The sequence below is a fragment of the Orcinus orca genome, chromosome 7 (assembly GCF_937001465.1).
Source record: "Orcinus orca chromosome 7, mOrcOrc1.1, whole genome shotgun sequence".
In the NCBI taxonomy this organism is placed as follows: domain Eukaryota; kingdom Metazoa; phylum Chordata; class Mammalia; order Artiodactyla; family Delphinidae; genus Orcinus; species Orcinus orca.
Window position 1 is genome coordinate 59,740,133 of NC_064565.1, and position 18,762 is coordinate 59,758,894.

The window sequence follows — 18,762 nt, forward strand, 5'->3', positions numbered from 1 at the left end:
CTTACATCGGCAGGCGGACCCTCAATCACTGCGCCACCAGGGAAGCCCATGTGACTCTTTGAAAGTGGATTCTTACGGGTTTCCTCTATGAATCTTTTTAGGAAAATAATAAGATAAAAATAAAAATAATAAAATAACAGATAAGCTCATTCCATCAGATCAGCATTGCCCCAGTGTGTATTTTTTCAGAACACCATTTTCATAAGATGTTAACATCTTATAATTGCTAGAGGAGTTGGGAGAATTAGGTTGTTTAAAGGGTTAAACAAGTTTATTTATAGAATTACTTCTCAGAGCCTTTAATACTATTAATACTTACAATAATACTACTGTTCATGGTGATTGTCAAACCATTTTCCCAGCTTTTTTGATCATAGAACTTCCTATTTTGAGATATATTTTTAAATATTAATTTTCCATAGGATCAGTGTTCTAAGAAACACTTAAGAAGTGCTGCAACACATATATACAATGGAATATTACTCAGCCATAAAAAGAAACGAAACTGAGTTATTTGTAGTGAGGTAGATGGACCTAGAGACTGTCATACAGGGTGAAGTAAATCAGAAAGAGAAAAACAAATACCGTATGCTAACACATATATATGGAATCTTAAAAAAAAAAAAAAGGTTCTCATGAACCTAGGGGCAGGACAGGAATAAAGACACAGACATAGAGAATGGACTTGAGGACACGGGGAGGGGGAAGGGTAAGCTGGACAAAGTGAGAGAGTGGCATGGACATATATACACTACCAAATGTAAAATAGCTAGCTAGCGGGAAGCAGCTGCATAGCACAGGGAGATCAACTCGGTGCTTTGTGTCCACCTAGAGGGGTGGGGAGGGAGACGCAAGAGGGAGGAGATATGGGGATATATGTATACATATAGCTGATTCACTTGGTTATACAGCAGCAACTAACACACCATTGTAAAGCAATTATACTGCAATAAAGATGCTTAAAAAAAAAAAAAGTACTGCAACAGGGGCTCCCCTGGTGGTCCAGTGGTTAAGACTCCTCGCTTCTACTGCAGGGGGCACGGGTTCGACCCCTGGTCAGGGAACTAAGATACCACATGATGTGTGGTGTGGCCAAAAAAAAAGAAAAAGAAGAAAGAGAAAAAGTACTACAACAAACTAATCAGGTCTCTGAATCTGGCTGTTTGTTTTTTAGGAAAAATAGAATATGTGACCAAAAATAATGTTTAAAGGTTAAGAGACTATGCTTTGCATTTATTATTAAAATTCCTTTTTTTTTTTAAACAGTTTTTACATAAAATTGTAGTTTTCCAGAGCTGCTGCTTTCTTTTTCCCTGAACAGTTGCTTTCTTTTCATAGAAGTCTCCTTTTTAAAAATCAGGAAGCTTTAAATCTACGTTCTCTTCCCCAACTCCTTATTGAAAGTTAAAAATAACTATTGTGTCCCCACATCTAAAGCCTTTTAATCCAGTCTCATTGGTGAGGGGAAGAGGATGACAGATTTCCTAACTGAGAAACATTTTGAAGACACCAGTGCAGAACACCAAAAATTTAGAGCAATCCTGCAAAAATAAAGTTTCTAGTAACCAAATTCCTAATCTCAATTCTCTTTAAACATTTCATTCTTATTTGCAGTGGAGCAAGATTTTCCACTAAGAAAAACTACAAATCATATTGTATTAACATACTGATGTGAAACTACATTTAAACTAGCACCCTTCTTCTCTGAGATAATGTGTGAAATACAACTTTTAGTTTAGGAAAATAGCTTGAACCTATTATGTATGCTACTTAATCCTTGTTTTTTTAAGTAGGCAAGGTATAAATGGTACATTTTTAAAAACTCCACGAGGTGATACTTATGTAAGACACCAAAGAATAAAAATATTTACATCATTGCCTGTGATTTTAGTGTAAGACTTCAGTAGCTAATAAGCTTAAACACACACACACACCCCCAAGAAACAAACAAAAAAACCTTGTTTCTTTCCCTGACATTTGAAAGGGGAGACAAACCTTAGGAGTATAAATAAAATAACTACACTTACATTCTTTTCTATTCACTCTTCAGCCCAAGAAATATAAGAGTAATTTCAACTTCCTTATTCTTAACTTTCCCCTTAGAACATCCTTTTTATTCTATAAATCAAAGTAGAACCCTTGGCTTCTCTTTCTCTTTCTGCCTTAGTCTTCCACCTTATGGCAACTCCTCAGTGGCAGGTACGCCCAAGCAGCTGTCCTCTCCCTTTGTTGGGGGTAATCCATTGGAGACAGAGGTTCTCTTTAAAATTAGGTCTGATTCTTTTCTTCTTTGGCTGCCTTGATTCTGGATTTTAGCTTTTCATTTGAGGTTAGAGTAGAGCCACAGTGACTAATGGGATAATTTGCTCTTTTGCCATTTTAACTTTTATCAAAAGGAAAACAAGTCTTGGAATAAAGAAACATCTATTCTAGCAGATGACTCTTAATTGCTTATGGTATTATCCATGGTTTTAAGAACTGTTATTGGGGCTTCCCTGGTGGCACAGTGGTTGAGAGTCCGCCTGCCGATGCAGGGGACATGGGTTCGTGCCCTGGTCCGGGAAGATCCCACATGCTGCGGAGTGGCTAGGCCCGTGAGCCATGGCCGCTGAGCCTGCGCGTCCGGAGCCTGTGCTCCGCAATGGGAGAGGCCGCAACAGTGAGAGGCTCGCGTACGGCAAAAAAAAAAAAAAAAAAAAAAAAAAAGGAACTGTTATTGTTGCTATTGTTATCACAGCAGCATCAGTAGTACTCCTATTACTGTTGTTATTATGATAATGATTGGCTAACATTTGTTGAATACTTAATGATTAATACTTAATAAGTAATCAGTTATTTCAGGTACTGTTGAAGCACTCCATGTGAACAAACTCACTTAATGATGAAAATAATTATTCACGATTTTAATCTTTCCTTGTCTTAATTCTTTATTTGTGCATTAATAGTTCTTTTTTAATTTACTTATTTGACTACTTTAAGTGTTTAGCTGTTTTCTTTGGATATGGATTACTGCAGATTGTTTATGACCGTGGAGTTTCAGTTTTATACCTCATTTTTTTTTAAGGGAGAAATGCTTCCCAATACATCAGATTATAAATCCTCACTCATAGCACTGACTGCTCATAATTGGCTACTTCGTATATCAGCAACTACAGGAAAAGTCCTTGAGAAAATATATCTTGCTTCATATTGCAAATTCAGGTATTAAGTGTGACTTTGTTATTTAAATTTTTATTATGAAAAATTGAGACTTGTGGCCTGGGATATTTCAAGATTTTTTTTTTTTAAGTTTTCCATTGTATACATAGATCTCAGTTTAAAAACCTATTCTATTTTTCTCTCCTCATGACTACTTTTGAAGATCTGAGGATGGAGACCCTTTATCATTTATCTTTGTATTCCTCATAAGTAACTAACCTCTAGTAGTTGGCAGATACCCTTTCTTAAAAAAATTTACTTTTTACAAATAGTATTTTATATGTAGGATGTATTTTATGGTAGATTTTTCTGAAGGCTGGTCTGTTGCAGTTAAATTACCTACATAATATAATCTAAGAACTGTTAATTTTTAACTAGCAATTTCATAAATTAGATATAAATTTTTGGAATGAATATGTGCATGCAAAATGTGAATGTAACATTTTCAATGCTTTTTGTAACTTCCATTTTAAATCAGGAATGGTTTTTTGTTTTCTAAGTTTTGAATACAGATCAAATATAATTTTTATTCACTGAGACTCTAGAAGGATTAAAATTATATATATATTTAAAAATAGGAATAAATACGTATAAGGATCCAAGGGAATTCTTTTAGTTACTTGTTTTTAAAATAAACTGCTTTGCTTTTATAATTTAAGTAAGTGAAAAACTGTTCACTTTTAAAATATCTATTATATTTTTATTTTAAGTATAAGGAAATTGACCCAAATGAATAAATTTCTTTTTATTCTTTTAAAAGATACCTGAGCTGGGACACTCCTCAAGAAGTCATTGCAGTCAAGTCAGCTCAGAGCAAAGGCTCAGCATTGGCCCAGCAGGTAGACATCTTTAAACATTCAATAAAATAAAGAATTTGTTTCCAGAGGAATTTGTCTGAAAATTTGTTATGAAAGAACTAATTATCTTTGATTTCTGAAGCATGCTATAAAAGTTGTTTACCACAAATTTAGGCAATTCCCTTCAAGCCACTCTGGGGAAATACCACAGATTATTTTATATTCCATAACGGAAAGAAATTTGAACCTTGTTCTTCAGAGTAAAGGAGATATCTTCTTCAAGCAGAGAAATCACTCAAGTTTTAATTGTTGATACTTTTTTCTATTTCTATTTTCTCATGTTAGTGTAATACTGTTTTGTAATGCTAAATGATATGACCATGATAACTCTGTGTCTTTTGATTAGGCCCTTGATTATTAGAATTCCAATTCACAATATAAATTATGTTGTATAATAATATAATACAATATATTAATTTATATTATAATCTATTATATAGTATATAAATATATTTTGTTATACAGTATATAAAGTATGTTTTTGTAAAATATATTTTGTTGTTAAGAAACGTTTACTGTTATACTTACTTCTATAGATTTTTGTGTGTATATGCAGTTTGTAGTATCTGAAGGGCTAAAGGCTTAGTGGACATATTTTGAACATGCAGCCCTTCCTGTTTAAGTAACTTTGCAATATAGATAGAGGAATGTTTTTAATTCATGAAAACAGTGTTTTTATTTTTTTAATTAAAAAAACTTTTTATAGAAGTATAGTTGATGTATGATATATGTTATAGATGTACAATATAGTGGTTCATGATTTGTAAAGGTTATACTCCATTTATAGTTCTTATAACATATTGGCTTTATTCCCCATGTTGTACAATATATCCTTGTAGTTTGTCTTATACATAATAGTTTGTACCTCGTAATCCCCTACCCCTATATTACCCCTCCCCCGCTTCCCTTTCCCCACTGGTAACCACTAGGAAAACAGCAGTTTTAAAATACTCTTGAGAGCTGCCTATGATTTTAGTCTTTCCTTTTAGGCAGGCATTCAACAACCTGTTTTGCTGTACCTTGCAGTGTTCCATGTGCTACCTTTTTCACTCATAGGGATTCTGGAGATCAACAAAAAGGTAGGAACTCATTTCTGATTTAATTGTAATACTAATTTTTTGACAATAAGGTGTAATATCATTGTTTAATTATTTGTTTATTAGGTGTTTGGATTGGAAATGTTCCCTTGACTGTACAAAGCTTGCTGATTTAGTTTATTTCATATCAAAATACATGAGAACATTCGATGTGGGACGAGAGTCTAATAGTCCCTTCATCTTTCTACATGTTTATTTATTTAGTTAGTTAGTTATTCTTGGCTGCTTTGGGTCTTCGTCGCTGCGCATGGGCTTTCTCTAGTTGTGTTGGGGGCTACTCTTCATTGCAGTGTGTGGGCTTCTCATTGCGGTGGCTTATCTTGTTGTGGAGCACGGGCCTAGGCACGTGGGCTTCAGTAGTTGTGGCACGTGGGCTTCAGTAGTTGTGGCACATGGGCTCAGTTGTTTTGGCATGCAGGCTCTAGAGCATAGGCTCAGTAGCTGTGGCGCACGGGCTTAGTTGCTTCACGGCACGTGGGATCTTCCCGGACCAAGGATCGAACCTGTGTCCACTGCATTGGCAGGAGGATTCTTAACCACTGCGCCACCAAGGAAGTCCCTTTCTGCATGTTTTTATGCTTCTCAAGTGGATAGTGTTGAGTACCAGTCATTAACAAACCACTGTTCTATAAAATTATGAAATGAGTAAAATATTTTTTTCATTGGGAATATTCCAAAGCTTGTTAAAAATGATCATAAAGGTAAAAAGCTGCAACAAAGTGCCTCATTTTAATTGCAAAGTATAGATCTAAAACTTGTTTTATGGTATATAAACAAGTCTTATAATTAAATATGTAAGTTCTTCAACTCATTCAGTGTTGGGTTTTGTTTTTATTTTTTGCGGTACATGGGCCTCTCACTGTTGTGGCCTCTCCCATTGCGGAGCACAGGCTCCAGACGCGCAGGCTCAGCGGCCACGGCTCACAGGCCTAGCCGCTCCGTGGCATGTGGGATCTTCGCGGACCGGGGCACGAACCCATGTCCCCTGCATCGGCAGGCGGTCTCTCAACCACTGCGCCACCAGGGAAGCCCAGTGTTGGGTTTTATTGTTGTTGCCATTGTTCTTGATTTGTGGGGTGGTTATTTGGGAAGAAAGAAAGGACATATTTCCTCTGAGTAAAAGAATCAATAGTTTGCTAGTTTCCTTTAAAAAAATTGTTACTTAGTTTGGGTGAATAGTTATTTATTGGTCTATTCTACTAGTCTTTAATTAAGCACCTGAAGCATTATTGAGGCCAGGTCTTGAGGGTCCACTAATACTTATAAGCAAACAAGATGAATGTATTTTAAAAGTTTTATATAAGCATAATATACTAAACTGCATAAAGACTAAAGAATTAATTATTTATTAATTGTTCATTTTGTATCAGGCACTTTGAATATTTTACGACATATAATAATAGTGTAACATATAAAGTATTCAACTAGGAGGTTAAGCAGCTACCAAAATTCTAAAGGTAGTAAATGGAGAAGCTGGAATTTGAACTTAGATTTGACTCCAGAGTTTAAACCAAATTTTAAAATAAGAGTGGCTACTTTATTATAGCACTCATCATTTGAAAATACATTTGAATTAAACAAATCCTCCTTTCAAATTGGGGAATGAGGATCAGGGAATAAAAAGTCATAGGCTAGTCAAGAGCAAAGTAAACCATGATTATCCTTTTAAGAGATGACAAAAAACACAGCTCATAAGTGTAATTGTTCTCTTTGTGCTTGTGGATTAAGTAATCGTGTATACTTATTACAGTCTACAATAGGAGTGAACACTTAGCAAAGTCATAAATTGTTTCTACTTATTCTTACATGTTCGAGATAATCATTTGAGGGATTTGATTTTGATTACAGTTATTTGAAATTGACGTATATCTTTCACTTACCATGCATAATAAGACTACCTATGGGCCAGGCTCAAAATGTACTTTAAGCTGTTTGTTGGGGTAGTAAATCTTTACTAAATGATTTGTCTTGAGTAGAAACAGAAACAGATTTTCACTGAATTTCTACTTGTTCTTTCTTTTTTATTTATTTATTTTTGGCTGCATTGAGTCTTCGTTGCTGCATGCAGGCTTTCTCTAGTTGTGGCGAGCAGGGGTACTTGTTCTTTCATTGCTATGAATATTTGTTTATGTTAGTTGGCTTTTGTTAAATATTAAAATAGGCACAGAATCAAGTTCTTTTTAGAGCTCTATGGAGCATCGTGACAGGATCCAATACATAGAACAGAGACAGAAAGGGAACAATGAGCCAAAGCTCCTCAAGGTCAGCTAGGCTAAATGTTTCTGGATGTATTTGGTTTTTAACATGTTCAGTTTTAACAGTATTAGATATTTAAAGAACAAGGTAATGATAAAATTCTCGAGTAGGCTATTTTTTACTAGAATTACTTTCTTAGACCCAATCTTTTCACCTCCAGCTAAAAAATGTCCCTTTATAAATAACATTTTATGAAGAATAGGTCCCTGTATTTATTCTGCTGTGCATATTCTGCATGGTAGAATTAAATGGACTCAGTTTACACCTATGTCCATGAGGAAGAGGATTTGTTATTAAAAGATATTGACAAGACTGTGAAGCAAATGTATGCTGCTGCATCATTTTGAGGGGTATGTCTTACACTCCCATTAGTGCTTCAGTTTGAGACCCCAGTGGCTTACCACTCTGCCCTAATAACACCTTAGCTTCCAGTTTCTAAATTATAATTAAGTTATAATGTTAGGCAACAGTGTTGTAGTGGTGGCCTGAATATTAAACAGATGCACAAACCACTCTGAAACTCAGAGGATTGGCCTTCTGGTCTTTTCTCAGGTGATATCTGCCTTTCCCCTCAGATTTTCGGGAGCGTAACAGATGCCACCTTGTCTCATGGAATACTGATTGTGATGTACAGCTCGGGACTGGTCAGACTTTATAGCTTCCAAGCCATCACTGAACAGGTAGAGAAAACTGAAATTTGCCATATTGAAATTAACTTGAGATTTGGACTGAGGTATGAATTTTTTTTTTGAATTTTATTTTATTTATTTTTTTATACAGCAGGTTCTTATTAGTTATCCATTTAATACATATTAGTGTATTCATGTCAATCCCAATCTCCCAGTTCATCACACCACCACCCCCACCCCCCTCGCCACTTTTCCCCCTTGATAGGACTGAGGTATGAATTTTTTAATGAGATGTTTTTAAAATAAGGCACTGTGTAGATTTCAACTCTACAAAACTGTACAAATGCAGAAAGACAAAGTAACCTTTAAAAGAGGGGTGGGAAGATAAACAGAAAGGCCCTTGAATAAATAAAGACATTTCCTCTGTCATATACATGTGAATTTGATTTTTTTCTCTCTCCAGACAGCAAATAAGTAGGTGCTAAAGCCACCATTTTTGTTTTGTTTTGTTTTTAGTTCATGCAACAGAAACTTGACTTAGGGTGTGCATGCAGATGGGGTGGGACTACTGGAACTGTAGGAGAGGCTCCTTTTGGCATTCCTTGTAATATTAAAATCACAGGTATGGCTACTATATAGTACTTTCTTCACCTTAAAAATTAAGTGGTCATATTAATAGTTATTAATTGTAATCATCCAAATGTTTTTTGCATGATTTAATTATAAATTAATTCATTTTATTCCTATGCAGAGTATTCTTTGCTTTTGAATAGGCATTCACAAAAATCTGTTATTCATTTAGATAAAGGCCTGGGGATGCTGGACCTTGCTTAGCCAGAGATCTGTTGCCTTTGGCAAGTTACTTTTACCTTTCTGGTCGTGATTTCCTTATCTGCAGAATAATAAGTTGTAGCAAATGATACCATCTTAGTTCCTTTATAACTTAAAATTTTACAATTCTGTGAAATTTACCCAACTTAAAGATCAACAAAGCACAAAAAAATTATACATAATTTTATAAATATAATAAAAATGTTCTATATTTAATTAGCTTATCAAATTCAGCAGTTTATTAAAAGGAAATGAACTGCTACTCAAATTGAGCAATGTGTGTTAGATAAACCATGACTGACCAGAGTTCATCTCAGCAATACAAGAATTATTTAATGCAGACAGATGTAAAACTGATATGAATAAATTTAAAAAGATAATATATTTTGTTATCCTAATATTTGTTTATCTTTAGTCTTGGTTCATTAAGAATCATTCTTGGGACTTCCCTGGTGGCACAGTGGTTAAGACCCCAGGCTCCCAATGCAGAGAGCCCAGGTTTGATCCCTGGTCAGGGAACTAGATCCCACATGCATGCTGAAACTAAGAGTTTGCATACCACAACTAAGGAGCCCACATGCCACAACTAAGGAGCCCGCCTGCCGCAATTAAGACCTGGGGCAACCAAATAAATTTAAATAAATAAATATTTTTTTTAAAAAGAATCATTCTTTGTCATATTGAGGATATTTCCTTTTACTTCTAACCAATAAACATCACATATTTAGGTGAAACTCCAAAGGTTTTTCTAACATGGGTCAAAATAAGACAGTAATTTTTTTCTATTATTACTATTTAACATTACATCATCAACAGATCAAGAAACAAATGAAAGATTTAATTGTGAGAAAGGAGATGTTCTTTTTATTAGTAAATGACAGACTATAAAAACAGAGTCCAGTATAGCCATTATTCAAGAAACTCAAATATTCTAAAAATTACTCGGGGTTTTAGATGTCTTGGACAAGCTGAATTAGGCAGTTCTGTGATAACTCAGCCTCAGCAATACCTCCTATATTTGATACAAATATGCTAGCAGGAATCTATTAAGAATTTTAAAACTACAGGCTCCAGTAGTAACTACAATGTATTATTTTGAAGAGAGTTTCCCCAAATGGTACATTGTTCTCATTGAAATGCAGATAGTAAGCAAATAAAGCAAAGAACAGGGTGATAAAGAAAGCTCATAGAACCTTTGATTGTGCTGTGATTTTGGTCCCTGTTTGTAGAGAGAAGACTAGATTTGGGATCACAATCTTGTTCTGCTACTAGTAAGAGTGAAATTCCACTACTAACTGGTGGTTATGATAGTGAGCAAATTACTTAACCTCTCTGGGCCTCACTTTTATCAACTTTAAAATAATAACATTTGAAAATATCTGTGAAATCACATGCCATTGTAAAACAATACAGCGATTGTTGGACATTTAGCTTAGAAAAGTAGCATACTATGTTGGAAACTTTGAGTATTTTTTCAGACTACATTGACTGAAATCCTATTCATTTCTACAGATTTGTTTTTCAGGATCATTAAGCTCTGTACAAAATTATTCCTTTTAACTGTAAATAACTTTTTTTTAAAAATGCAAAGCAATTCATTTTCATTACAGAAGAATTAGGAAATAATGATAAACAGAGAAAGTTTAAAATACTCATAGTCCTCCTGCATGGAATTAACTGTTATCACCTCAGTGTGTTTTTTTGGTAATCTTGTAATGTATATATGTCTGAAACCAAAAAAGAATCATACTGTGAATACTCCTTCATAACTTGCTTTTTAAAAAAATAAATAATTAATTAATTAAATAATGGCAATTCCTTGGTGGTCCAGTGGTTAGGACTCCGTGCTTCCACTGCTGGGCTCCCAGGTTCTATCCCTGGTCAGGGAACTAAAATCCCACAAGCCACACGGTGCAGCCAAAAACAGAGAAAAGAAAAGAAATAATAAAATGATTAAAATAAAATAAAATAATTTAAAAAAACAACTCAAAGTATAATTTACATGCACTTAAATGCCCTCATTTTAACTGTACAATTTGAGTTTTGCCAAATGTTTATATCCATGAAACCACTACTACAATCAAGATTTAAAATCTTTTCATCACTCCAAAATGTTCCCCTGTGCCCTTTCCAGTCAATTCCCTCCCTATCCCCAGCCTTAGGCAACCAATGAACCTGCTTTCTTTCACTCTAGTTTTCTGGAGTTTCATATAAATGGAAGCATATGATATGTACTTTTTTGTCTGGCTTCTTTCACTCACCATATTATTTTTGAGATTCATTGCATATTATTGCGTATATCTGTAGCCTAACCCACTTTTAAATGTTAATATATTACAAATATTAATTTCCATCTAGATTATTTAATAGATGGTCTTATGAAAACAAAGTCGGAGTTCTATCTCTTTACATCAAAAGAAATAATAGATGGATCAAAGATTTAAAGTTCTATAAGAAAACTTAGAGAATCTTTTTATCTCAGAGTTGAGAAGAGCTTTCTGACGCAAATGCAGAGCCATTAAAGAAGGGATTGATAAATTTGGCTACATAAAAATAAAGTGCTGCAAGGTAAAAAACAAAAGCACACACATAAACCAACTCAAAAATCAAACAACGAACGGGAAATATTTGCAACATACACTGTAAAGGGGTAATTTCCTCCTTATATATGAGTTCTACAGACCAGTAAGAAGAAGTGACTACAACAACAACAACAAAATGAGCAAAGGATATTGTTCAGAAGAAGAGGAAATATAAATGACTTTTAATTTGGGGAGGACAAAGCCCAACGTCACTGATAAGAGAAGCGCAAGTTAACACTATCATAAGATACTTCTTTTCAGATTCTCAAATATCAAAAAGTTAGGTAACAGGGTTGGTGAGAGTATAGAAGAGGCACTTTCATTTATTGTTGGAGTCCCTTGGGGAGGACAATTTGTCAGTATGTTTCAAAATTTTAAATGCATATATTCTTTGAGCAATTCCATTTTTAGGAATTTATCCCAGATACATTCACATGTGTACAAAATGACAAATGTACAGTTACAACATTGTTTCTAACAGCAAAAGATTGGAAACAATGTATATTGATACATTGATAGGTGACATTAGTATTCTATGATTGTTTGGCTATGTCATAAACTTAATTGTTAAAAAGAAACAGGAATTCTTTTTGCACTGGTATAGAGAAGTTTCCAATATATATTAGTAAGTAAAAAAAGGAGTGCAAAACTATGTATATAAAAAACCTCATTTGTGTTAAGTATTCATATGCATATATTAAAAGTATAGATATATGAGTATATGCCTTTAGGATTGCTTGAAATATCTGGAAGGGCACACAGAAAACTGATAAATAGTAGTTATCTTTGAGGGATACAGATGGAAGGAAAACTTAGTTTTCATTATATTTCTTCTGATGCTTTTTGAATGCAGTACTTATATTACCTTTGCCAAAGAGTGGCCCTGTGTATATATGTGCACACGCTAAGCTCCTCAAGGTTTTAAGATCTCAACTTATGTACCATTAAATGCATGAACTGTAAATTTATTTAACCAGTTTACAATGGACATTTAGGTTGTTTTTAATTTTCTGTGATTATAAATAGTATAAGAATGTTCCTGTAATTATTAATGATCCTAAAATTTCCTCATCACAAGACATGGAATCAGCCATTCTCTGAGAACTCCTAGGCCCTTTCAATTGAGAATAGTATTAGAGATCAAAATTTGGGCTCTTGGGGCTAATGGGGACCCACCAGGGTTGTGGTGAGCAGAGTCTTGCTGTGCTTTTGGGCTAATTTTAGCAACTGCTGGGAAAAGTATTTCTTTTTAAATACATCTTTTTGCATTGATTTTTTTTTCCTATTTTGAATTCCTACCTTATATTCTCTACAACATACCTACTTAAATTTTTAACCCCAAATTCAAACTCTAATTGTATTTTTTTCTCTTTATAATTCTTCTTTTCCTCATCCACCATCATTTGGTAGCCACCATATTATCACACATGATGTTTATGTACCTTTCACAATTTACCGACTGATGTCCTTTGCCCATTTTTCTATTGGGATGTCCATCATTTTCTTATTACTTAAAAAAGATTTCTTTATATATTAAGAATATTACCCTTCTCTTAAAAGGTTTTAAAAAAAAGGTACTTTAAATATAGTTGATATGTTTATACTTATCTCTTCTTTCTCCTTAAGATTGTCAGTTTGTAAGCTCACTTTTCATTATTTGTTTTTCTCTTTGTATAGCTTTTAAGTAGTAAATTGCCCTTATGAAGAAACCTAATAAGGCACACACTTCTATATGTAACATGTGATGTTTTGAGTGAATGGTCTCCCTAAGACAAGTCCCTTTACTGACAGTGGTGGCCTCATAAGCCAAAGATTAAACTCTCAAGTTAGAGGCATAAACAAAGGACTCTGATTAGTCACCTTCACAAACAGACCATGTGGTATTTCAGTAGGGCTGCCCCAAAGGAATTCTGGTCTTCATAAGCAGCACTACCTTCCATTTATACATGTCTCCAAAAGTAAGTCTGTTATGCTCTATATAAAATTAATTGTCATCAAAGAAGAAGACTAGGAAGCACTAACAGATAGTTCTTTTGTGTTGTCAGTCTCCAATAGACAGTGACTGACCGGATGTATCTAAACTACCTTAAAATTAACTTGTCTAATGATTATACTAGTAGTAGTGGCTATCCTTTGATAAAGCTTCCACGGTAACAGGACCCATCCTAAGTGGTTACTTTTCATTATTTCAGAAGTGGAAATCTTAAGCAACACTTCTTTTGTAAAGTTTGCTAAATATAACCTGTTAGTCTAGAATATGAAGGTTCTCTTCCTCACATTTGAAGGAAGTATTAGACCTAATACCTTGTTGGATTGTTACGAGAGATGGAAATAGTATCTAACCAAGCCTTGTAGATAGCTGGTGCTTATTAAATGGCAGCTGCTTTTGTTAGGTATACTTTGTCATTTTTGCCATCATAAGCACCTTCAGCCCATTTTTTATCTCCATCCAGCTGCATGTCACACATATCCTGAAAACGGATGTCTAGAAAGTTGACTCATAACCTAACAGTTGTTACCTATCAGATTTTTCTTTTCTTAAGACTATGGAAATAAGCAATAAGCCTCTTTCCTGATTGTATTTTCTTTCCTTGAACATAGTAATTTTTCATTAGTGGAAGTTCATAGATGATGCGTGCAGAGGTTGAGTTCAGTTAATGAATGTTCCAAGGCTACCAGAATAAAGGAGCTAATACATTCCTTTTGTCTATCTCTGCAGATACACCACCACTGCTCTTTGAGGTGTCCTCCCTGGAGAATGCTTTTCAGATTGGAGGCCATCCTTGGCACTACATCATCACACCTAATAAGAAGAAACAAAAAGGAGTTTTCCATATTTGTGCCCTAAAGGACAATTCCTTGGTAAATCAAGGTGGTCAGACTTCAGTAGTAAATTTATATCAGAAATTCTTTATTCTCTACTTCTCTAATAGGTCCACAATCCTAAGAATTACTTTTTTGTTTGTATTAATAATTTGTAAACAACGTAAAGTACAGGAGAGTACAAAGAATATAGCAAACACTTGTATGTGCTACCCAGAATTTGAAACATTAACATTTGAAAATTCTCAGGACACCAAAGATTTATTAGGTTTTTTGTCCTTACCATCTCCTTGATCCCATTTAAACATCTCTGAAGCTGCATAGTGGGAATCGTTGATGGAATGTATTCAGGCTGCCTCTGAAATTACTGGTGGAATGTGTAGTTGGTTCTGCTTCTTCATGGTTTGTTGCTCTTGGCTCTCTAGAGCAGAACCAGATAGAACTCCGTTGGTCACGGTATAAACACTGAAACACTTTGAGTTTTCAAGGATATTTTAAAGTTATATATGGCAGAATAGAAAGAAAGGGTATATGGCAAGACAAGACAAAAAATTACCCCTTGAGTTAATTTTTCTTTTTAAAAATGACTTAGGCATTAATTTATCATTTAATAAACATTATTGAGGGCCTACTGTGTGCCAGACTTGGCTGGGGACACATTCTCTTCCCGCAAGTTGCTTACACTCTCAAAAGAAAGCAAATGTGTAGGGAAATAAGATGCAGTCCGTTAAGTACAGTGATTGAGATAAGTACAAGAGTGAGTGCACGGAGGAGGGGGGTTCTATCTTTGTTTTATATTGCTGATTTAGTTTAGTTTATTTCTGGAGCCTCTTGATACATCAAATGAACTTTTTATGAGGCAGACTCAGCTTATTCCACATGCTTCTTTTCCAGAATCTTTTTCCATCAGTCACTGTTGGACCCAGTGGCTTTGAGAGTCACAGGTCACCTTTCACCACACCGAAGACGTACACAGTCTTGGGTCCATTTATCTATTTCCTTTGGTGTCATGGCCACCAGGGAACATGGTGTATAGTGTGTTCTCGTTTTTTGTTTGTTTGTTTGTCTTTTTGCAGGAGCACTCTTCCCTTCCATTTTCTCATTAACCTATCACATGTGAGAGCTCTTGTTTGGCCCAGCCCAGTGACATCCTCTTTTACAAATGCGGACTGTTTCCCACAAGTCTGTGGTTTGATTATTCACCTCCCAGCAGTGGACATCCTTCAGCCACCAGGACCTGTCACATCTCTTTTTTGCTGAACTTTTCTATCTAGTCAAACCCTGCACAGTTCACATTCTAGACATTTAGTACATATTCTTCTTATATAAGAACTGATAATACATATTCTTTTATGTGTGTGTACAAAATGGCCTTCAACATCTACATCAAGCATACCTGTCAAGTATTCTCCTTGTATGATTACTGATTATAACATTTAGTCAGATCTTATTTCAACATATTCATAAATAATTGCTAAATCCAGGGGAGTTTTCAGTCCTTTTGCTGGACAACTTTGTTGAGGTGATATTACCTTAATGATGCATATGTGCATTACCTCCCCACCTGTCAGTCAGAAAAATACATAACCCAAAAGCATACATGTAGGCAAACTGAAGAATTCAGAAAATGATTCATAGCTTTCTATTAAACTGAGCTTTAAACTAGCATTTGAGCAAATAATAAAAACTACAGAAGCTGATAATAGTGCTGCCTAGTATTTAACACAGAGATAATGTTTCTTTTGCATGTTGTATTTAGATATTATAATAAAGAGAATAGTCTCCTAAAAAAAGAAAGATATGGGTTTTTTTTTTTTGTGTGTATATATATATATATATATATATATATATATATACATACATACACACACAGCATAAAAAAGTTTTATATTGGGCTTCCCTGGTGGCGCAGTAGTTGAGAGTCTGCCTGCCAATGCAGGGGACACGGGTTCATGCCCCAGTCTGGGAAGATTCCACATGCCGCGGAGCGGCTAGGCCCGTGAACCATGGCCGCTGGGCCTGCGCATCCGGAGCCTGTGCTCCGCAACGGGAGAGGCCACAACAGTGAGAGGCCCACATACTGCAAAAAAAAAAAAAAAAAAAAAGTTTCATATTAAACAAAGGAGCATTTGGAGCTAATGCCAAAATGTACATTGTTTTAGTGGTTGCAACAAAGATGTTTAATTGTATTGATTCTCTTATATGTAAAATGCAGTAATACCACCATTTCTATTAGAAATCATTAGGATACTTATAAAAATTCTTAAAAAATTAAAATGCATGTGCTAATTTGATACCTAAATGTGTTAAATTCCAGTTTTTAAAAAAGCATGGCATACAAAGCACTTGTGATGTAACCTCAGCCTACCTCTCCAGTCTCATGGCTGGACACTCTACTTCTCAATTTAATTTTATCTGCTACTCGTGTTTGTGCATATACATGCTAAATGGATCAACACTTCTGTGCTTTTGATTTTGCTGTCTCTTCTTTCTAGCCACTTTATTCTCATTTCAAGGCAGAGTTCAGGCTCCTGAAATTCTGCTTACTTGGGTTGGATGCTTGATAATATCCCGTGCATAGCTTGACCACTTTGTTTTCTACACCGCCTTATTCTATTTCTGTTTCTATCTCCCTTCTTGAATATGAGCTTCTTGATGACAAGGATTATGTTTAGTGCCTAGTGTGATACCTTAAACATTGTGTCCTGTCAGTATATGCTACTGGAATTAATAATTTTATATATCAGAAACTTTTATGAGTATCTAATAGGAAAGATGACATCATTTCATTTTACATTGGAAAAATTAAGTTAAGTGACTTGGATAAAGCCAGTGAAGTTAATATATCCATGCTGGTATTAGTCCCCAGTGCTCCTGTGTGTAAGGTAAAACATTTATTACATATGTGATCACATATGGACGTATCTTTTTCTTTATTTTAATGTCTAAATATACTACTATGAAATCAATCTCTCTACTTACCTTAAGTGCTAAGCAGTATTAGACTGTTTCCTTAGCATTAGAGTTTAACATCTGACTTTTGCAAGGAGATTGTATGACCTGTTTGATTGCATGTTTATTTTTGTGCTATCTACTCTTCTGATTGACAGTTTGTTGAGGATAGGGAAGGGAGAAGGATGTTGTGGGGGACTGTATGTACATAATTATGGCAGAGTTAAATAATGGAAAATCCATGGACTTTGGAGTCTAATCTGCTGTTTAGTAGGTGCTGAATACTAAGCAAATGATTTATCCTCTTTGTGCATCAGTTTCCTCATCCATAAGATGGGGATAGCAATATATGCTTCAAGTATTGCTGAGATCAAAAGAAATAATGAGTATAAAACATCTAATGCAGTGCCAGACATACATTAGGTGCTTGAGATATGGTAACTTATTATTTGTGAGCTATAATATATAGTGCGTGGTGCATCTATGAAATTTCTGAATTTAAATGTTCTGGATTTCTCAAGTTTGAGTGTCCTAATTCAGCCCTAATACACATCCCAGTTCAGCTGGTTAATGTTTTCTCTTCCTTTACTTTTGACTTACTGATCTATCACTGATGCTGGATTGGAAAAATTATTTTATTTTTCCTTAATTTTTATTTTCAATATTTTGTTCCAATTTCAGGCAAAAAACGGGGTCCAAGAAATGGAGTGTTGTTCTCTAGAATCTGACTGGATCTATTTCCATCCTGATGCTTCTGGTAGAATAATACATGTTGGCCCAAATCAGGTCAAGTGAGTATTTTCCTTAGTTACTTTAAAGTTAAAAGTAGCCTTTGGTAGTATTTATTGGCATCTTTATTTTTGCCAGCTAACTACTGAGCAAATTTTGGAAATAATTAACTTTTTGTAGGGTGCTTCCTCAGAGAATGGCATCTAGAAAACCTGACTTTATTCTTTCAACCTCATCATTACTGTTTGTAAATATTACATTTGAGTAAGTTCTTTGTTGGATGATAGATGACGTGTGAGGAAAAGATTACATATTGGTTCATCCTCATCAGGTCTTAATTCATTCTCCAGGATTAATGAGAGAGATGATTTATCTTTGTTCTAAAAGACAGCCTTACTGCTGGAGAAGCAGCAGGTTGTTTGAAGTAAATCTTGTTGTATTTAGTTTACCCACATCTTCCACACAGTTGACCTCTCCTTCCTTGAAACACTCTTCATTTGGCTTCCCTGACACCACAGTGCTCCTGAATATTTTCTTCCCTCTCTGATCTGTCTTTCTTAGTATCCATTCACGTTCTTTATCTTCTTTTTTTTTTTTTTTTTTTTTTTTTTGCTGTACGCGGGCCTCTCACTGTTGTGGCCTCTCCCGTTGTGGAGCACAGGCTCCGGACGTGCAGGCTCAGCGGCCATGGCTCACGGGCCCAGCCACTCTGCGGCATGTGGGATCTTCCCGGACTGGGGCACGAACCCGCGTCCCCTGCATCGGCAGGCGGACTCTCAACCACTGCGCCACCAGGGAAGCCCACGTT

General features: G+C 35.1%; 1 protein-coding gene across 4 annotated transcripts in view; it reads left to right on the forward strand.

Moving 5' to 3' along the window:
• The window catches only part of DCAF17 (DDB1 and CUL4 associated factor 17), a 37,091-nt gene that overhangs the window by 7,021 nt on the left and 11,308 nt on the right, over positions 1-18,762 (forward strand). For 3 of the 4 annotated variants that reach the window (XM_049712270.1, XM_004267290.4, XM_033423565.2), the window contains 7 exons: positions 3,065-3,201; positions 3,959-4,037; positions 5,045-5,134; positions 7,984-8,088; positions 8,554-8,659; positions 14,170-14,312; positions 17,907-18,016. In XM_049712270.1, the coding sequence (XP_049568227.1) occupies positions 3,065-3,201; positions 3,959-4,037; positions 5,045-5,134; positions 7,984-8,088; positions 8,554-8,659; positions 14,170-14,312; positions 17,907-18,016 (770 nt within the window). The remainder of the gene's footprint in view (positions 1-3,064; positions 3,202-3,958; positions 4,038-5,044; positions 5,135-7,983; positions 8,089-8,553; positions 8,660-14,169; positions 14,313-17,906; positions 18,017-18,762) is intronic. The other variant, XM_049712271.1, reaches the window with a different exon arrangement.